Source organism: Podarcis liolepis, assembly GCF_965112155.1.
Source record: "Podarcis liolepis genome assembly, chromosome: 8".
NCBI classification, from domain to species: domain Eukaryota; kingdom Metazoa; phylum Chordata; class Lepidosauria; order Squamata; family Lacertidae; genus Podarcis; species Podarcis liolepis.
In genome coordinates, this window is record NC_139560.1 from 2,849,718 (window position 1) to 2,867,714 (window position 17,997).

Genomic DNA, 17,997 nt, shown 5'->3' on the forward strand with positions numbered 1-17,997 from the left:
CATTAAACATTAAATACTTCCCTAAACAGGGCTGCCTTCAGATGTCTTTTAAAGATAAGATAGCTGCTTATTTCCTTGACATCTGATGGGAGGGCATTCCACAGGGCAGGTGCCACTACCGTAAAGGCCTTCTGCCTGGTTCCCTGTAACTTGGCTTCTCGCAGGAAGGGAACTGCCAGAACGCCCTTGGAGCTGGATCTCAGTGTCCGGGCTGAACGATGGGGGTGGAATTGTGCTCGGAAACGTACTGGGAGGCAATGTAGATCTCTCAGGACCGGTGTTACGTGGTCCCAGCGGCCACTCCCAGTCACCAGTCTAGCTGCCGCATTCTGGATTAATTGCAGTTTCCAGGTCACCTTCAAAGGTAGCCCCACATAGAGCGCACTGCAGTAGTCCAAGCGGGAGATAACTAGAGCATGCACCACTCTGGCGAGACAGTCTGCGGGCAGGTAGGGTCTCATCCTGAGCACTAGATGGAGCTGGTAGACAGCTGCCCTGGACGCAGAATTGACCTGCGCCTCCATGGACAGCTGTGAATCCAAAATAACTCACAGGCTGCGCACCTGGTCCTTCGGGGGCACAATTATCCCATTCAGGACCAGGGAAAGCCGAAGTCCTGCAGCCTCTCTGCCCAAAAAGGCATTTCAGACCAGTTTGCTCTCTCCATAAATCAGCTGCCTTTCCAAGATTTGCTCTCGCGCCAACTGAAGGAGTCAACCCTCTATCATCGAGCTCTGCAGGTGGACAGGAAGATAAGCCCCTAATCAGAATCCATTTCTGTGCACAGCCAGTTGGCCCTGCATTGTGGACGGTCCCGTGAGCAGGAGACTTGCAGAAGGCCATCAGCCAGCCGGACTTAGGAGTCCGGTGACCACAAAGGGAGCCCTCGCCACTCTTGCCTGCCAGCCATCAGCTGGTGCCCTGCCAGCCATTGCTCAGCAGTCTGCACAGGTCAGCATGGAGCCTGCTCAGCAGAATTCACATTAATTGGACCAAAACTCTTCTGGGGCCGACACTCCGCAAACACAGAGGCCAATCTCAGCAGAAAACATCTGCAGGGGGATGCACAACCGTTCGACAGCTCTCACATGTAAACCGTTTGTTTTAAACATGGGTTTTTGCTCTCCCCTGAAAGGTATTTCACAAGGAAGTTTGAATGTGATCTCAGAGCTACAGGGCGTGCACTGCAACGCTTGCATGCCAGCTGCAAAGGGACCGGAAAGGAAGTTGTCATAGGTGCAAAAAATTCAGTAATCTGAGCGAGGACACCCTTTGGAAAAGTGCGACCTTTGGCAACCTGGTGCTCTCCATATGTTTTGCATTGTGACTCCCATTAGCCCCAGACAGAACAGCCACATGAAGCTAGAGCCAGTGGGAGCATGTTCATGCTGGTAGCGGCTGATGGGAGTTGTGGTCCAAAACATTTGGAGAGAACCAGCGTAGCAAATGTGCAGGGTGGCCAGCCAGCAGAGTCACCTCGCCTCTTTCTTATAATGCCAGCACTTACACACCTTTTGTTTAAGGGGGGGCGGGTTCAAATCTCACTGTAGGTTTTTTGTTACAATCCTCACAAGAAGCTTGTAGGGTAAAGGTAAAGGGACCCCTGACTGTTAGGTCCAGTCGCAGACGACTCTGGGGTTGGGGCGCTCATCTCGCTTTATTGGCCGAGGGATCTGGTGTACAGATTCCGGGTCACGTGGCCAGCCTGACTAAGTCACTTCTGGCGAACCAGAGCAGCGCACGGAAACGCCATTTTCCTTCCCGCCGGAGCGGTACCTATTTATCTACTTGCACTTTGACGTGCTTTTGAACTGCTAGGTTGGCAGGAGCAGGGACTGAGCAACAGGAGCTCACCCTGCTGCGGGGATTCGAACCGCTGACCTACTGATCGGCAAGTCCTAGGCTCTGTGGTTTAACCCACAGCGCCACCATGTCATCATCATCATCATCCTCATCCTCATCATTATTATCATTATTATTGCAGGTGATGTGGGGGGGAGAGCTGTGGAAGAGAGTGACTTATTGAAGAGTAGCTGGTGAGTTCATGGCCACAGTAAGGGGTGTCTCAGTCCTGGCTCTCTGGCTCTACCCAGATAGATAAAAGGAAGCCTTTCTTCACGCAGCCCATAGTTAAACTATGGAACTCCCCGCCATAAGAGGCAGTGATGGCCATTAACCTAAATGAACAAATTCATGGAGAAGATGACTATCGATGGTCACTAGCCAGGATGGCTCAGCTCTGTCTTCACAGCTGGAGACAGCAATGTTTCTGAATCCCACTGCTGGAAAACACAGCAAGAGCGGAGAGGGCTCTCGTGCTGGAATCCTGCTTGCAGTTTTCAGACAGGCACCTGGTTGGCCACTGTAAAGACAGGGTGCAAGGCGAGATGGGTCATTAGCCTGATCCAGGAGGCCCTTCTTCTGCTCATCCATCCAGTAGTTCCCCCAGCCTCAGTTCCTGGTAGGAGGCAATGCCGCCTCCTTGGATGAAGCTTCATCAGAGACACAAAACCCCAAGAAGGGGCCTGAGGACATTAAGCAGAGAACAGGTTGCTCATGTGATTCCCCTGCAGTGACAAAAGGAGGCGGGTGGGCTGGGGGTGCCCTGGGCGCTTTTGGCTGTTCCGCAAAACGTAGAAACGGCATTCCCGTGACATTCAGCCCTTCTAAAATTAGTTGGTAAGCAACCAGCCGAGTGCGCATTTTCTTCCAAGCGCTTTTCGTCCTTCCTGGCAGCGATGACGGCCCTTGACAGCTTGGCGCCTGGTCAGCCGCCCCCGCACTCGGCTCTCCTGACGGTGCAAGGGGGTTTCCCCAGCCACCTTGGGAATCCTGCTGATCAGCATACACGTCCCTGGGGAACTCTCTGGCATTGCACGCTGGAGGATCCCAGTGCGCTTGAAAGCACACTGTGCTTTTAACATAAAAGGCTACTGGATCAGGCCAAAGGCCCATCTGGTCCAGAACCCTGTTCTTGCAGTGGCCAAGCGAGGTGCTTGTAGGAAACCCCCAGGCAGGATTCCTGCACAAAATGCCTCTCCACTCCTCTGGTTTGCAGAAACTTGAATTTAGAAGCATTGCTGAATTAACAGGGAGGATAAGAGGAGATATGGTACAAAAAGGGACTAAGGAGTGGGCTATCTTTAAGGAATACATCAAAATTTATGTGGAAAAAGTAGAATTTCTGACAGATATTGAGTGAATCCAGAAAAGGATTAGAGTGAAAGGAGAGTAAAGTTAAGATAAAAGAAGAGATTAAAGAAATAATGAAATGCGTTTAAGCTAGTTGGAAAAATAAAGTAGCATAACAAGAACGGCTGGAAGTCAAGTCACTTGGTGGGTGTCTGTATGGGGTAGGTGTGTATGTATGTTGATATGTAGATATGTTGACCCCTGACCGTTAGGTTCAGTCACGGCCGACTCTGGGGTTGTGATGCTCATCTCACTTTATGGGCCGAGGGAGCCGGCGTACAGCTTCTGGGTCATGTGGCCAGCATGACTAAGCCGCTTCTGGCGAACCAGAGCAGCGCACGGAAACGCCGTTTACCTTCCTGCCGGAGCAGTACCTATTTCTCTACTTGCACTTTGACTGCTAGGTTGGCAGGAGCAGGGACTGAGCAACGGGAGCTCACCCCGTTGTGGGGATTTGAACCGCCGACCTTCTGATCAGCAAGTCCTAGGCTCTGTGGTTTAACCCACAGCACCACCCGTGTCCCTATCAGTTGGATTACTTGCACCTAAATGTCTGAATATCTGCATGCACTGAGGATTGGGCTGTCCTAAGAATTGCAAGGAGGGAGAGAACTGACCACGGTCCCCTCACTCACCCATCTCAACACCTGTGTTTTGCACACCCACACAACGAAGCCACTACCCTACCACCATACATGAATACTCATACGCGGGAGAAAGCCAAATCAGGCACAGGATACGATCCAGAACCAACTGCTCACATACAAGCATGTCCATGTCTTTACACCTGCCGCCCCCAATATGGGCTGGTATTCAGCAAAGTTTTACTCGGAGTAGAGCCACTGCAGTCTCCCCTCATTCTCACTGCAACCTTGCGAGGTAAGCTTGGCTAAGAAAAAGTGCACATCCAGCACGTTTCATGGGACTGAGCAGGGATTTGACCCTGAATTCTCTCATGGCCAACACTCCTACCAGCTTCAAGCTCCATTCAGTTCCTTGGTTTTATCCTCTCAGCTATACCAGTTGTTTTGCATTTTTATTTCCCCCCTTTTCACGACCAAGCGAAAGCAAAGGAGCCCCCGATGTGCAACCCCCATGGAAGGGGAAGATCGTAATATCTACAGACTCTGCTCTGGAGGGAAGCTGGAGGGTGCCTGCAAACGGCGCTTGAGGGCCTCTTCAATTCCATCACAGCGCCAAGAGTGTGTTAAGCACAACCAGAGACGGCTCTTTAATAGATTGAGGTCAGGCTCGCTTTCCGGACAATGTCAGCCCTTAATTTTGTTCCTGCTGCTTTCAATCTTGTGCTCGGGGCTGCCCTCCCCTATCACTCTCCCCTCCTGAAACTCCTCTGTGGAATTTGCTTTTTGAAAGAGCGAGGGGTTTTTGCCACCACCAAAGACCTTGCCTATTTCCTCGACTGCCTGTAACTCGTGCATCCGGCGCAGAGCCAGGCAAAACTCCTTATTATAGCGACCGCTTAAATATCTTGCACCTTTGCTGAGTGGAAGAATAATGGAGAGCCTTTCTGTTCCAGACCTATTTAGTCCAGCATTGCATCTCCCACCCTGGACGCCCAGGTGCCTCTAGGACAGTGTTTCCCAACCACTGTTCCGTGGCACACTAGTGTGCCGCGAGATGTTGCCTGGTGTGCCGCGGGAAAAATTAAAAAATTCGAAATATATATTTTTTTAAGTCAAATTTTCGATTGGGGGGCCGTCACTAGATGACCCCTGGGGTTCCCTCCCTCCCTCCCGCTCTGCGCCTCCCTCCTCCTCCTCCTCCTCCAGGGAGGCCCTTCCTGGCTCTCGGCCAAGGCTTGGCGGTTGCCACTCACTCGCTCGCCCACCCGTCCCTCCATCCCTGCACCCGGCCTCTCCCCCTCCGTCCCCGGCGCGGGGGCTGCCGGGATCCGTAGTCCCCTCGCCCTTGGGCTCCGCGCCCGCGCGGGGTGCGCAAACTACGTTTCCCAGCGTGGCCTGGCGGGCCGGGCGTTTTGTTTGAAGCGCTCTTCTCCCGGCCATGGAATGAGCGCGGCGGCAGCGGCCGGGCGGGCAGGGGCTCTTCCGCGCAGACCCCGCGCAGCCTGCCTGCGCCCCCGCGGAGATTGGGCGGCAGGATGGAGCCCGGGGATCCCCGCGGAGGCGGAGCGGCGGAGGCGGAGGCTGCCCCCCAGGTAGGGCTGCGTCGGGGTTTTTTTTATTTTTGCAATGCTGCATCCGCGCCAGAGGGGACGCATCGAACCGCGGGGAGACCCCTTGGCGGGCGTGCAAGGCAATGCATGCGTGCAGGCGTTGCATGGAGTGCAGTGCAATGCAATGGCAACGCGGCACCCTGCATGCATGCATGCAACTTCCACCGGCGCTCCGGACTTGGCAGGTGAGGGGGGTCCCCAGTGGGCGGCAGAGAGAGCCGGGAGGGCGAAGGGGAGCCGGGGGGAGCAGCGCTGCTCCCCGAGCCGAGCCCGGGGGGAAACTTCGGCGTCGTTGCGCCGGGTGTTGGAAGCGGAGGCTGGCGGGGGCCCCTCACCTGCAAAACCTGGTCGCCTCTCACATATTTCGTGCATTGCATTCATCGCCCGCTTTCTCCTCCAAGGAGCTCCCGGGGGCGCGCGTGGTTCTCCCCGTGTTATCCTCGCAACAACAGCGACGCTCATCTCACTTTATTGGCCGAGGGAGCCGGCGTACAGCTTCCAGGTCATGTGGCCAGCATGACTAAGCCGCTTCTGGCAGACCAGAGCAGCGCACGGAAACGCCATTTAGCTTCCCGCCTGAGCGGTACCTATTTATCTACTTGCATTTCATGCTTTCGAACTGCTAGGCTGGCAATAGCAGGGACTGAGCAATGGGAGCTCACCCCATCACCGCCGACCTTCTGATCGGCAAGTCCTAGGCTCTATGGTTTAACCCACAGAGCCACCCGCATCCCAACTGGGTAGACAGGGATGCTTTCAAATTACTCCTGATAGGAGACAGACATGCCTCACTAGGGAGGGCATTCCACAAGCACGTGAAGAGTTCTTTCCTCTTCCCACTGAGCCACACAGCTGGGAGAAGGGGCTTTGAGGTGTCCTTCTCATTCCCAGGTGAAACGTCTCATTTCAGGCCTTGCTCTCGCGAGTAGGAGATGAGCAGGACTGGACTGCTTCAGGTCGCTAGGGGAGAGGAGCTCATAGGATAGGACATTCCTCCACAGAACAAAAGCTCCCACCAGGAGCTGGCCCCTTTCTCCCTGACCTCCCTGTTTCCTACATGCGAGGATTCTTTACTGCATGGCACAGCATCCCATCATGGGAGCCCTCGCCTGCACCAGGCTGACCGCGTCACCTCCTGTTTGCGAGAACAAGGCCTTAGAGATTAAGCACTGATCTGATCCGTCTCATCTAATTCTGGGCATTTCCCCAAGCCTCTTTTGCACATAACAATCTAATCAAATTTTGGAAGTGGAGCAAGGTGGCGAGGCGAGGCGCGGAGGCCAATCTGCCTGGCGGCGAGACGCATCTGAGCTCCGGGCACATAGTGAATAAAACCCACTCCGCTCAGGTCCACCGGCCAAAAGGCAAATACCAAGGGCTCTCCAAGCTTGCGATAACGAGCTTGTGGCTTGTGGACAAGCTAGAGGAAAACTACTGGTTTCCCTCTCGCTTACAGAGATGGATGACTTGCTTGATCACTTCTGGCAGCCTCGTGATTGGCCACTGATATTGCAAAGGGCTTGGCGTTACAGGCAGCCCCGGGACCAAAATATCCTTAACTTGTGCCAGTGGCGACAAAGCAGGTGTTGGGTCTGGATGATGAAAGTGAATCAGGTCGGCCTCAGCTGCCCGTAAGGGAACCACACCGCCCCGCCCCCCAGCAGGAGGAGGACAAAACAAAGCCAGTTAAATAATTAACAGCCACATTTGTCATTTCCAGGGAGGAATCAAAGGCGGGTGAAGTTGATGGAATTGAAGGAATACAGCCTTGTGTGCACGCAGAGGGGCCAGGCACCTGCCTGGTTCAGCTCATTTAACATTCAAAAGCGCCTGACGTTCAATATCCGGCTTCTGTCTCAACTGGGGAAAGATCTGAACCGCTGTGTTCCAGATGCAGAGATTTAGCACCCGCATCTGGTGTTGTTTTGAGTTATGCCCCCTCTGCAGACTACATTGGACCTCCTAAGATGGAAACAAGATTTATCAACTATCAAAGAATGGCAGATGAAGATGATGGACTATACGGAACTTGCCAAACTGACCGGGAGACTCTGAGACCAGAGAGAAGAGACGGTGGAAGAAGACTGGAAGAAGTTTAAGGAATATTCGAAAAAAATATGTTAATATTTAAATCTTAGAATAGCTTTGGAAGAGGATATAGGTTGTAAGGGTTAGAAGTATAAGATAGGGTATTTTAAAATAGTATTACTTGTAAGTGATAAAATGTGAAGTCATTTTAAGTGTGATTTTAAAAAAAGATGGTTAGAAATTACGATATATGTAAACTGCTAAAGATGAAGTAAAATGAAAATCAGATAGGTGGGACTTGGGGAAGCCCATTTAACAATGTTTAGAAAAATAAGGATATGACAAGAATTTGTTTGTATTGTTTTTCTTTTCTGTTTGTGTTATAAAATGAATATTTTTTTTGAAAGAAAAAAAAATACATTGGACCTCCTAAGGTGGATGAGGTGGGGTGCCCTCTGGCCAGTGGCATGAAGCCACGGGCTCCATCCATCTCCTCGCCTTGGCATCATTACTCTGCTGGCACTCCCCTTCCCTTAGGGCTGCTAGGAATGGGGCATGACTGGGAGAAGCAAACGCATGAGATGGTGCGTCCCAGGTCCGCCGGGGCGCTGCTCAATGCGCCCAGAGTCGGAGCCCCTGGGTCAGGGGCTGTGGCGCTTAAAAGCACATCAAAGCAGCCCACTCACCTGGAAAAAGAGAGGAGCGCTTGAGCGTTTCACCCTGGCTCTAAATTGGAGCCGTGACAGAGGGAGACAAAATATTGACCCAATAAATCCAGATGGAGCGCGCCATTGCCAGGCGGAATTATAACCAGCCCCAGTTAAATGCCAAGCAATTAAGCTGTCAAGTGTTTCTCCCATCTCTTTGCTAGTCCCAAACACTCAGGAGACAAAAGGAACTTCTAAAGGGAATGTGGTTCTGCAGATCAAGAAAGTACATGACGATGCAATGAACTAAGCACATAAATACTGCCGGGGCACTCAGCACCAGAAACGTACACACTCAAACACAAACACACATGGTTCTAGTTGGGAAGCATTATATAATTCCAGGCCATCAGATGCGGAAAGGCTCCAGAAAGCTAGCTGGAGCTCATCACTTAAGAACACTGTAGAAATGTCCCAGGTTAGACCTCTAACACCTCCAGCTAAATTGATAGAATCATAGAGTTGGAAGGGACCCCGTGGGTCATCTAGTCCAACCCCAAGCAATGCAAGAAAATCAGCTAAAGCATCCATGATAGTTGGCTACTCTGATTAAAAACCTCCAAAGAAGGAGAGTCCACAACCTCTCATGGGAGACCATTCCACTGCCGAACAGCTCTTACTGCAAGAAAGTTTTTCCAAAAGTTTATCCGAATCCCCTTTAATGTAACTTGAAGTCACTGGTTTGAGACCTAGCCTCCAGAGCAGGAGAAAACAAGCATGCTTCCTCCTCCATGTGACAGGCCTTGAGATATTTGAAGATGGCTGTCATATCTTAAAAAGGAGACATCACCTTGCCGACAAAGGTCCGTATAGTAAAAGCTATGGTTTTCCCAGCAGCGATGTATAGAAGTGAGTGCTGGACCATAAAGAAGGCTGATTGCCGAAGAATTGATGCTTTTGGATTATGGTGCTGGAAGAGACAAAACATGCGCTGCTCTGGTTCGCCAGAAGCGGCTTAGTCATGCTGGCCACATGACCCAGAAGCTGTACGCCGGCTCCCTTGGCCAATAGAGCGAGATGAGCGTCACAACCCCAGAGTCGGTACAACTGGACCTAATGGTCAGGGGTCCCTTTACCTTTATGCTGAAAATAGGCAATACCTGTAAGATGGTGACAGGGGGGTACTAGCAGGCGAGGGAAATGGGCTCCTTAGAGATGCATTTTTTTCCAGGCTGCTGAGTCACCAGGCCGTAATTTGAGACGGTTCTCCCTTCCTCCCTCGAGCCCCCGCCCGCCTGCTTGCTAAGAGGAAAGGAGCCAGGTACGATAAACAAGAGATGGAAGCTGGCGCACACCTGGGGCCTGCTGATTAGGGCGTAATCAGATTTGAAATGCTTCTGCAGAGCTCCTGGAAAAGGCACCCCGATTTCACAGCCACGCAGGCCAAGGTGAAGGGAAATCTTTGGGATCGATTGGCGTCCAAATTAAGTATGGGGCGGGGGGGGGGGGGAATCAATCTCCATCTAATTCCGCCACTGCCCCCCACCCCACCCTGAAAAGCAACCCAGATGGAAATAAACTTTTTAAATAAAAAAACACTGAAGCAAATGAAACGTTTAATAGGGACAGGAGCGGCCAAAGCGGAAGATGATCGTAAAGAAGAGGATTAGCAAGGATGCAACAATCCAGTCTGCAGAAGGACTGCGCAGGGCAGGGAGAAGGGAGGCAGCAGGGGATGAGAAACCTCAGCCAGAAAGGGGGGGGAGAGAAAGCAGCCCCCTGACAAAGAGGGAGCTGTTCCCGAGCTCTTCTTCAGCTGCCCTGTGCTCCTCTCCACCGCTGCCCCCCTCACTGCAGCCCCCCACCACCACCACCTTGGCAGATAAAAAGCGTGAGAGAGGAAATTGAGAGTGGGAAATCAGGGCTGAGCTGGGGGGGGGGGGACGGAGAGAACTGCTTAGGGCACCTCATCTCAGCAGGTGAGGGGGGGTGGAGATTTAGCTTAAACCATGGATTAACTCACTGGGTGCTGCGGATGGGGGGGGGCACATTTTTAAAGTGTGCCGATAATAGCAGAGTGGGAGATTCAGGAGCTGCACGCGGGGGGGGGGGGGGCGTGAGCAAAGAGAGAGTTTGCAGAGTTGATGAAACACGCTTTCTGGGGAATCGGTCTCCCCGGAGCCTTAAGAAGAAAGCTGGAGGAGGAACCTTGAGTTGGGAACCTTGAGTAGAGTATTTTTAACCTGTATTTTAAATTGTATCCCCCCAAAAAAACAAATTATGTTTTTATTGTAATTTTACTGGTGTTAGCCGCCCTGAGCCCGGCTCTGGCCGGGGAGGGCAGAGTATAAATAAAAAAATATTATTATTATCAATATAAGATAATTAGGAAATTCTAGGAAGTAATAAACTAGGTCTAGGGAATAAAAAAATGTTCTGTTATAGTGAACATTATGGATTGGAACATAAAGCAAAGATAAGGGATTTGTAATTGAAAGAAGATATTTGTGTTATAAATATGAAGTTTGAAATTGTTAAATGTGTGATACAATGAAATTCAGATTGAGGGGTGTCGAGGAAGTCATTTAGCAATGTAATATAACCAGGATACAAGAAGAAACAATTCTTTTTTTCTTTTTCTTTTGGTTATTTTTGTTGTTGTTGTGTTAAGTGTAATGTTTTTCTTTTGTGTTAATGTGTTTGTTCTATAAGAGAAAATTAATATTTTTGGGAAATAATAATAATAATAATAATAATAATAATAATAATAATAATAATAATAATAATTGACATGAACAAGAAGACTCCTGTCCAGGTTGAGAAGAAAGCTTCACTTCCCATAATACTCAGTGGCCTCTTTCATGTTGCTGCTTCTGTGCAGGAGTGTAGGACTGTTCTGAAGAAAGAGTCACCCTTAAGTCTGCCAGCAGGACACTGTAACTAACTACAGTGGTACCTCGCAAGACGAATGCCTCGCAAAACGAAAAATGCGCAAGACGAAAGAGTTTTCCGTTTTTTGATCGTTCCGCAAGACAAATTTCCCCATGGGCTTGCTTCGCAAGACGAAACGTCTTGCGTGTTCTTGCGAGTTTGTTTCCTTTTTCTTAAAGCCGCTAAGCCGTTAATAGCCGCTAAGCCGCTAATAGCCGTGCTTCGCAAGACGAAAAAACCGCAAGACGAAGAGACTCGCGGAACAGATTAATTTCGTCTTGCGAGGCACCACTGTAACATGAAGCTCCAAACAGGCAGACCCTGAGCAATGGACCGCAGTTCTTCTAACACAAGAAGAGCCTGGTGGATCAGGCCAAGGGCCCCTCAAGCCCAACATCCTGTCCTCGCAGCAGCCAACCAGGTGTCCCAGGGGGAACCCGCAAATAGGACCAGAGAGGGCTGCCGAAGGAGCTGCCATCCGCTTGCCCTTTTGCCTGCCCCATCCCCATAGAACGGGACCCAAAGGGGTGTGTTAGCTTGTAAGATCAGCGTCTTCACTTGCTTAGCCATGAGTAGAACCCGCTGTGCCGTCCAACCTTACTTTGCCTATGCATTGCACTATCTGAACATTAAAGGTTTTGGAAGAAAATGTACTCAGGTGTTTGTCACTCATGCTGGTAGCTTCGAGAACACGGTCCCACCATCTCGTCCTCTGTCATCCCCTTCTCCTTGTGCCCTTCATCTTTCTCAACATCAGGGTCTTTTCCAGGGAGTCTTCTCTTCTCATGAGGTGGCCAAAGTATTGGAGCCTCAGCTTCACAATCTGTCCTTCCAGTGAACGCTCAGGGCTGATTTCCTTCAGAATGGAGAGGGTTGATCTTCTTGCAATCCATGGGACTCTCAAGAGTCTCCTCCAGCACCAGAATTCAAAAGCATCAATTCTTCGGCGATCAGCCTTCTTTATGGTCCAGCTCTCACGTGAAAAATAGCTAAGGGCCAGGACATGGATGCGCCTTCACAAAATGTTTGGGGTGGAGGGTTAAAACTGCATCCATTTTTTAAATATAGCTTTGGTTCAATATATGGAGGAGTTAACGTTGTTCACACTCGACCTGAGCCTTGGCCGACAAATTTCTGTCCAGATAAAAAAAAAGATCTAAATACTGCTTTTAAAACATGCATAGACCTGAGCTCTGGAAAACTTCCAGGGGAAGAGGCAGCCATAAAGGAGAGGCCATTATCAAGGCCATCTCTCTGTGATGTCTGAACTTAGGAACTGGCAGCACAGTTTTAGACGTCTGGGAAATGCTAGAGAGGTATTAACAGATAACTACCAACCTGGTTATTGAACTGGATTTATAGCACTCCTCACTCCCGAGTACAATATACCTGGGTTTTTATGGATGGGTTTTTAAGAGTGTGGTGCATTCCACACAGTGCTACGGAACGGATGGGACACAGGTAGAGAAATGTTTAAATAAATGCTATGGTCCGTTTCCTTGTTCTTGAACTTAAAAGGGAAAAGCTAACACATGAACTAGATACAGATAGGTAGCCGTGTTGGTCTGCCATAGTCAAAACAAAAAAATTCCTTCCAGTAGCACCTTAAAGACCAACTAAGAACTAACTTAGTTGGTCTTTAAAGTGCTACTGGAAGGAATTTTTTTGTTTTGAACATGAACTAGATCTCTGTTTTCCTGTTAGCTATTTTTCACATCGGAAGTGAGAGCTGGACCATAAAGAAGGCTGATCGCCGAAGAATGGCTGTTTTTGAATTCTGGTGCTGGAGGGTACTCTTGAGAGTCCCATGGACTGCAAGAAGATCCAACCTCTCCATTCTGAAGGAAATCAGCCCTGAGTGCTCACTGGAAGGACAGATCCTGAAGCTGAGGCTCCAAGACTTTGGCCACCTCATGAGAAGAGAAGACTCCCTGGAAAAGACCCTGATGTTGGGAAAGATGAAGGGCACAAGGAGAAGGGGACAACAGAGGACAAGGTGGCTGGACAGTGTTCTCGAAGCTACCAGGATGAGTTTGACCAAACTGTGGGAGGCTGTGGAAGACAGGAGTGCCTGGCGTGCTCTGGTCCAGGGGGTCATGAAGAGGCGGACATGACTAAACGACTAAACAACAACAAACAACAAAATTTTTCACATCCTACCTGCCACTGTTTATAAGGGAGATTTTAAAATAATTGGAGTTCCTGAATTGCATTTATCCCAATAAGATGCCCAAACAGATGCTCAAAGTAAAGTAGATCTGAGTCTTAATGTGGTTACTCCATTTGTAAATTTCCAGTTTGGAGATTTTCTTCTGAGTTCTGGAAAATAAGCCAAGGTTCCTTGCAAGAACTTAGACCTGAGATATTGAGCCACTTAGGATTAGTGAAGTTTCTCTTTGTGAGCTTGCAAAGAAGCCAATATTTATAAGGGGCTGTGACTTAATCCAGGATGGGGTAACCAGTGTGATCCCTTCCGGATGCTGCTGGGACTCCAACTCTCATCAGTCCCAGCCAGCATGGCCAGTGGCCAGGGATGTGGATGGGAGTTGTAGTCTGACAACATCCAGAGAGCAACATCTCAGCTACTCCTGATTGAGGAGATCAAATCCCACAAGGCTAACTTTAATTAGCAGCAGATGAGCTAAGCTATCTTGCCAAGTAGTTTGCACTGACCTAGCAAACCTCAGCTCTGAGACGGTTGAACTTGATAACAAAAGGGACCGTTACGGAAACCCAAGCCACACTTAGCAGAACGAAGATAGTTGGGATCTGGGACGATGTTACAGTGACAGCTGCCTCCCACTCCAACTGGGAGCAGCTCTGCCCTCACATGTGCCAGTATCCAAGACCAGGATGCCTACCTGCTCTGGCGTGACTCCTGCTAGCAACTTCACTGCTCCTGGCCGGAGAGCTGGAAGTTTTGGCAAGCTTGTTAGCGGACACCCTGTACATGACTCCTCCGATGCAGCGCAGATCTTTGTTCCTCCAGTGGTGCTGCAAAGCTTGGAACTTGCTCCCTGTGGGAGAGTGGCGGGTGCTATTCAGTACCAGAGACCTGCAAAGACAAAAGAATACACTCAAGGTAAGCAACTGGGACCTTTGCTCACAGCCTGCCATGTTCTTTTAGGACTATCCAACAGGGTTATCCAACAGAAACAAGAGTTTAAATGCTAGCAGGGTTGTTATTCCAATGTGCTATTCTGAAAAGTGGTCTGCCTGACCTGTCCCTGGCATTTCCTTTCATTTGTCTCAAACAACTGAAGCAGAAAAATATCCAAGGTTTACTCCAGACTCACCCAAGCCTCTGCAATGAGCATGCATTCTGGGACAGAAGCAAACTCAACAGCGCTTTGCTTGCACTGCTTGATTTGTTCTGCTTCCAGGAGCCAGGCTTCCAAGAGAGGTAGAATTTTTCTAGACCAGGAATGTCCACTTGGACCGGCAGCAGCTCCCAAAGGCCTCTGCAGCTCTCCCACCACTGTGTGCCTAAGTCCCTTCAAAGCACTACACACACACACACACACACACACTCTTTGCAAACATTTCAATGACTGTGCAAGTTAAGTCAGTATTACCACCCGTCTGCACGTAGGGAAGGGGATGGGATGTGGAGCAGAGCATCTCTACTTATATTTTCCCACTGGAACTTTTGCATTACCTAAGTTGATTAGGAGCAAGGAATTGATGCTGACTGCAAATAAATATCTGGCAACCTTGGAAAGTTCCAAGTTTTTAGGTTCACGCAATACAAGTAAAATAAGCACGCTAAACTGGATCATTCTCTAGGACATTGGGAAATTCTCCAATGCAAACAATTTTCTTGTGCAAAATTACCCCAATTTGTATCGGGAAAATTCTTCAGAAATCTTCAATTCAACCTTTTTCTGGAAAACCCACATCCCAGGGAAAGGAGCAGTTACAGATGAGAGACGAGGGCTTGTTAAAGTCCATGGCAGAAGCAAGAGGATTAGACAAGTCGTTGGATGATAGAAGAGTTTGGATTTGATATCCCGCTTTATCACTCCCCTTCAGGAGTCTCAAAGCGGCTAACATTCTCCTTTCCCTTCCTCCCCCCCAACAAACACTCTGTGAGGTGAGTGAGGCTGAGAGACTTCAAAGAAGTGTGACTGGCCCAAGGTCACCCAGCAGCTGCATGTGGAGGAGCGGGGAAGCGAACCCGGTTCCCCAGATTACGAGACTACCGCTCTTAACCACTACACCACACTGGCTCTCTGATAAAACTATCAGTGGCTACAAGTCATGATGGCTCTGTTCTCCATCCTATCAGAGGCAGAATCACAAGTGGAAAGAGCACTGTCGCACTCAGTTCCTGCTTGCAAGCTTCCACTGTGGACTAGAAACTTGTTTTCTTCTTTTAACATGAAATTTCCTTGCCAAATTCCGGGTCCTCCGGGCAACTCTGCCAAGACGCAGCTTGCTGCATGGGCTGATTCTGCATCTGTAACTCTTCCCACTCGCATTCGGAGTTCTGCACATCCACCATTAGGCCAGCAGCCATTCCAACCAAATCAAATCTGCTCCAGTATCAGCTGCCTTAACTATTTAGCGCTAATCCAAACAGTAATTTGTTTATGCAAATGAGAGATCTAATTTTGAATTAGCACAAAACTATGGCTCATAATGCTATTAGCGGAAACTATATAAACCGCGGCATTGACTGAAGAATGGGTGTAAATTAGGGAGCTGCTCTCCTATCAGCAGAAAGCAAAAGCCAGAGGAGCATTACCTTCAAATGAAGGCAAGCGCGGAACGCAAAAAGGGGGAATTGCAAAATGTAATCATTACATTTATTAGTGCTTAGCATGACAAGTTTATTCTAATATGGTTGTTGCCATTGGCTACCGGCCTTGGTGTGTTGTGCTTGAGAGTTCCCACAGATGGGGCAAGAAGAAAGTTGGTCCGTTGACAAAATCTTAGTTTTGGGTTCTAACAGTTCTGTTTCTAATTTTGATTTTTCCACCTGGAAACCAATTTTCTTGTCCAGATTGTATGCCTCCATTATCTGATAATAATGAAGCCAATCTCGCACTTTGTTTTTTAGTTTCTCAAAACTCTGCAATTTCAGTCTATCTCCCTCTTGTTCCAGAATTTCCCAATATTTCGGCCACTTGGCCTTCATATTGAGCTTTTTCTGTGCTTTTGCTTCCATCGGTGACAATCACCTTGGGGTTTTGTTTTCCAGTACATCCTTATATCTTATCCAGACATTAAACAATGCTTTCCTAACAATATGATTCTTGAATGCTTTATGTGCTTTGACCTTATCATACCACAGATATGCCTGTCATCCAAATACGTTGTTAAAGCCTTCTAAATCCAAAATGTCTGTATTTGGTCCGTTAACCGGTTTGCGCAAAGCAATCAAGGAAGGAGGAGGAAGAAGACTTGGGTGCACAAATGCAGCTTTAAGCATCTCTGCTGTATAGCCTGATCAAAAGGCTATTCCGTGAAACATCGCCGGGACGGACGGACGGGGGGACCCATGTATTTATATCAAAGCGCTTACCTGACCTAGGGAAAAAGGACTCTGCGTGGATTCAGGTGTAGCAAAAATCTGATTGCAGGGACACAGTGAAACTATTCCTATTTTTCCCCGGGCATTTAAAATTGGGCTGTCGCAAGGGATGCCACTGTTCCTCCTGCATGCTTCACTGTGAACTGAGGTCCTACACACCCTTGTGGCAGAAAAGAGATTGTAGCATGTATTAGTCCGTAAAAAGCAAGCCACCAGCAAGGTCTCCCCCAACGTATTTCTAGGAGCCAATCTTTAGTGCATGGCTAAATGGCTCTGAGGTGTTTGGAACAAGGGGCTTCCTTTGGCATTTAAAGCCCTAAATGGGGTGATTGGCAGCCAGTACAGCTGGACCAGGATCGGTGAAATATGCTCAAACTGACTTGAGCAACCTGGCCACAGAGTTCTGCACCAGATGAAGTTTCCGAACTGTCCTCAGAGGCCGCCCCACATATAATGCATTGCAGTAACCTAACTTAGAGGTTACCAGAGCACAGACGACAGAAGTTAGGCTTTCTCTGTCCAGATAGGGATGCAGCAAAAGCTGATGGAAGGCACTCCGGGCCACTGAGGCCACCTGAGCCTCAAGAATCATAGAATCATAGAATCATAGAGTTGGAAGAGACCCCAAGGGCCATCGAGTCCAACCCCCTGCCAAGCAGGAAACACCATCAGAGCACTCCTGACATATGGTTGTCAAGCCTCTGCTTAAAGACCTCCAAAGTAGGAGACTCCACCACAGCAAAGGATCCAGGAGGACCCCCAAGCTGTGAACCTCCTCCTTCAGAGGAAGTGTTACCCCATCAAGAGCAGGCAACCTCTCCAACAAGAAAGGAATGGCAAGACAAAGTGTTAAAGTATATGGAACTGGCTAGATTAACAGAGGCAATTAGAGATCACACTAGACAAGAGTTTCAAAAAGCATGGGGGAAATGCAGAGAATACTTCACAAAACAGTGCCCTAATGAGGTTGAATCCTGACAAGACAGAAGTACTGTTTTTGGGGGACAGGAGGCGGGCAGGTGTGGAGGATTCCCTGGTCCTGAATGGGGTAACTGTGCCCCTGAAGGACCAGGTGCGCAGCCTGGGAGTCATTTTGGACTCACAGCTGTCCATGGAGGCACAGGTCAAATCTGTATCCAGGGCAGCTGTTTACCAGCTCCATCTGGTACGCAGGCTGAGACCCTATCTGCCTGCGGACTGCCTCGCCAGAGTGGTGCATGCTCTGGTTATCTCCCGGCTACCTTTGAAGGTGACCCGGAAACTACAACTAATCCAGAACGCGGCAGCTAGACTGGTGACTGGGAGCGGCCGCAGAGACCACATAACACCGGTCTTGAAAGACCTACATTGGCTCCCAGTACATTTCCGAGCACAATTCAAAGTGTTGGTGCTGACCTTTAAAGCCCAGTACATCTGAAGGAGCGTCTCCACCCCAATTGTTCTACCTGGACACTGAGGTCCAGCACCGA

The 17,997-nt window shown here is 49.3% G+C and overlaps 1 protein-coding gene across 1 annotated transcript in view; it reads right to left on the reverse strand.

Moving 5' to 3' along the window:
• The window catches only part of ZC3H3 (zinc finger CCCH-type containing 3), a 271,724-nt gene that overhangs the window by 93,256 nt on the left and 160,471 nt on the right, over window positions 1-17,997 (reverse strand). Inside the window, exon 5 of the mRNA XM_083516620.1 lies at window positions 13,854-14,047. Coding sequence (XP_083372746.1) covers window positions 13,854-14,047 — 194 coding nt within the window. The remainder of the gene's footprint in view (window positions 1-13,853; window positions 14,048-17,997) is intronic.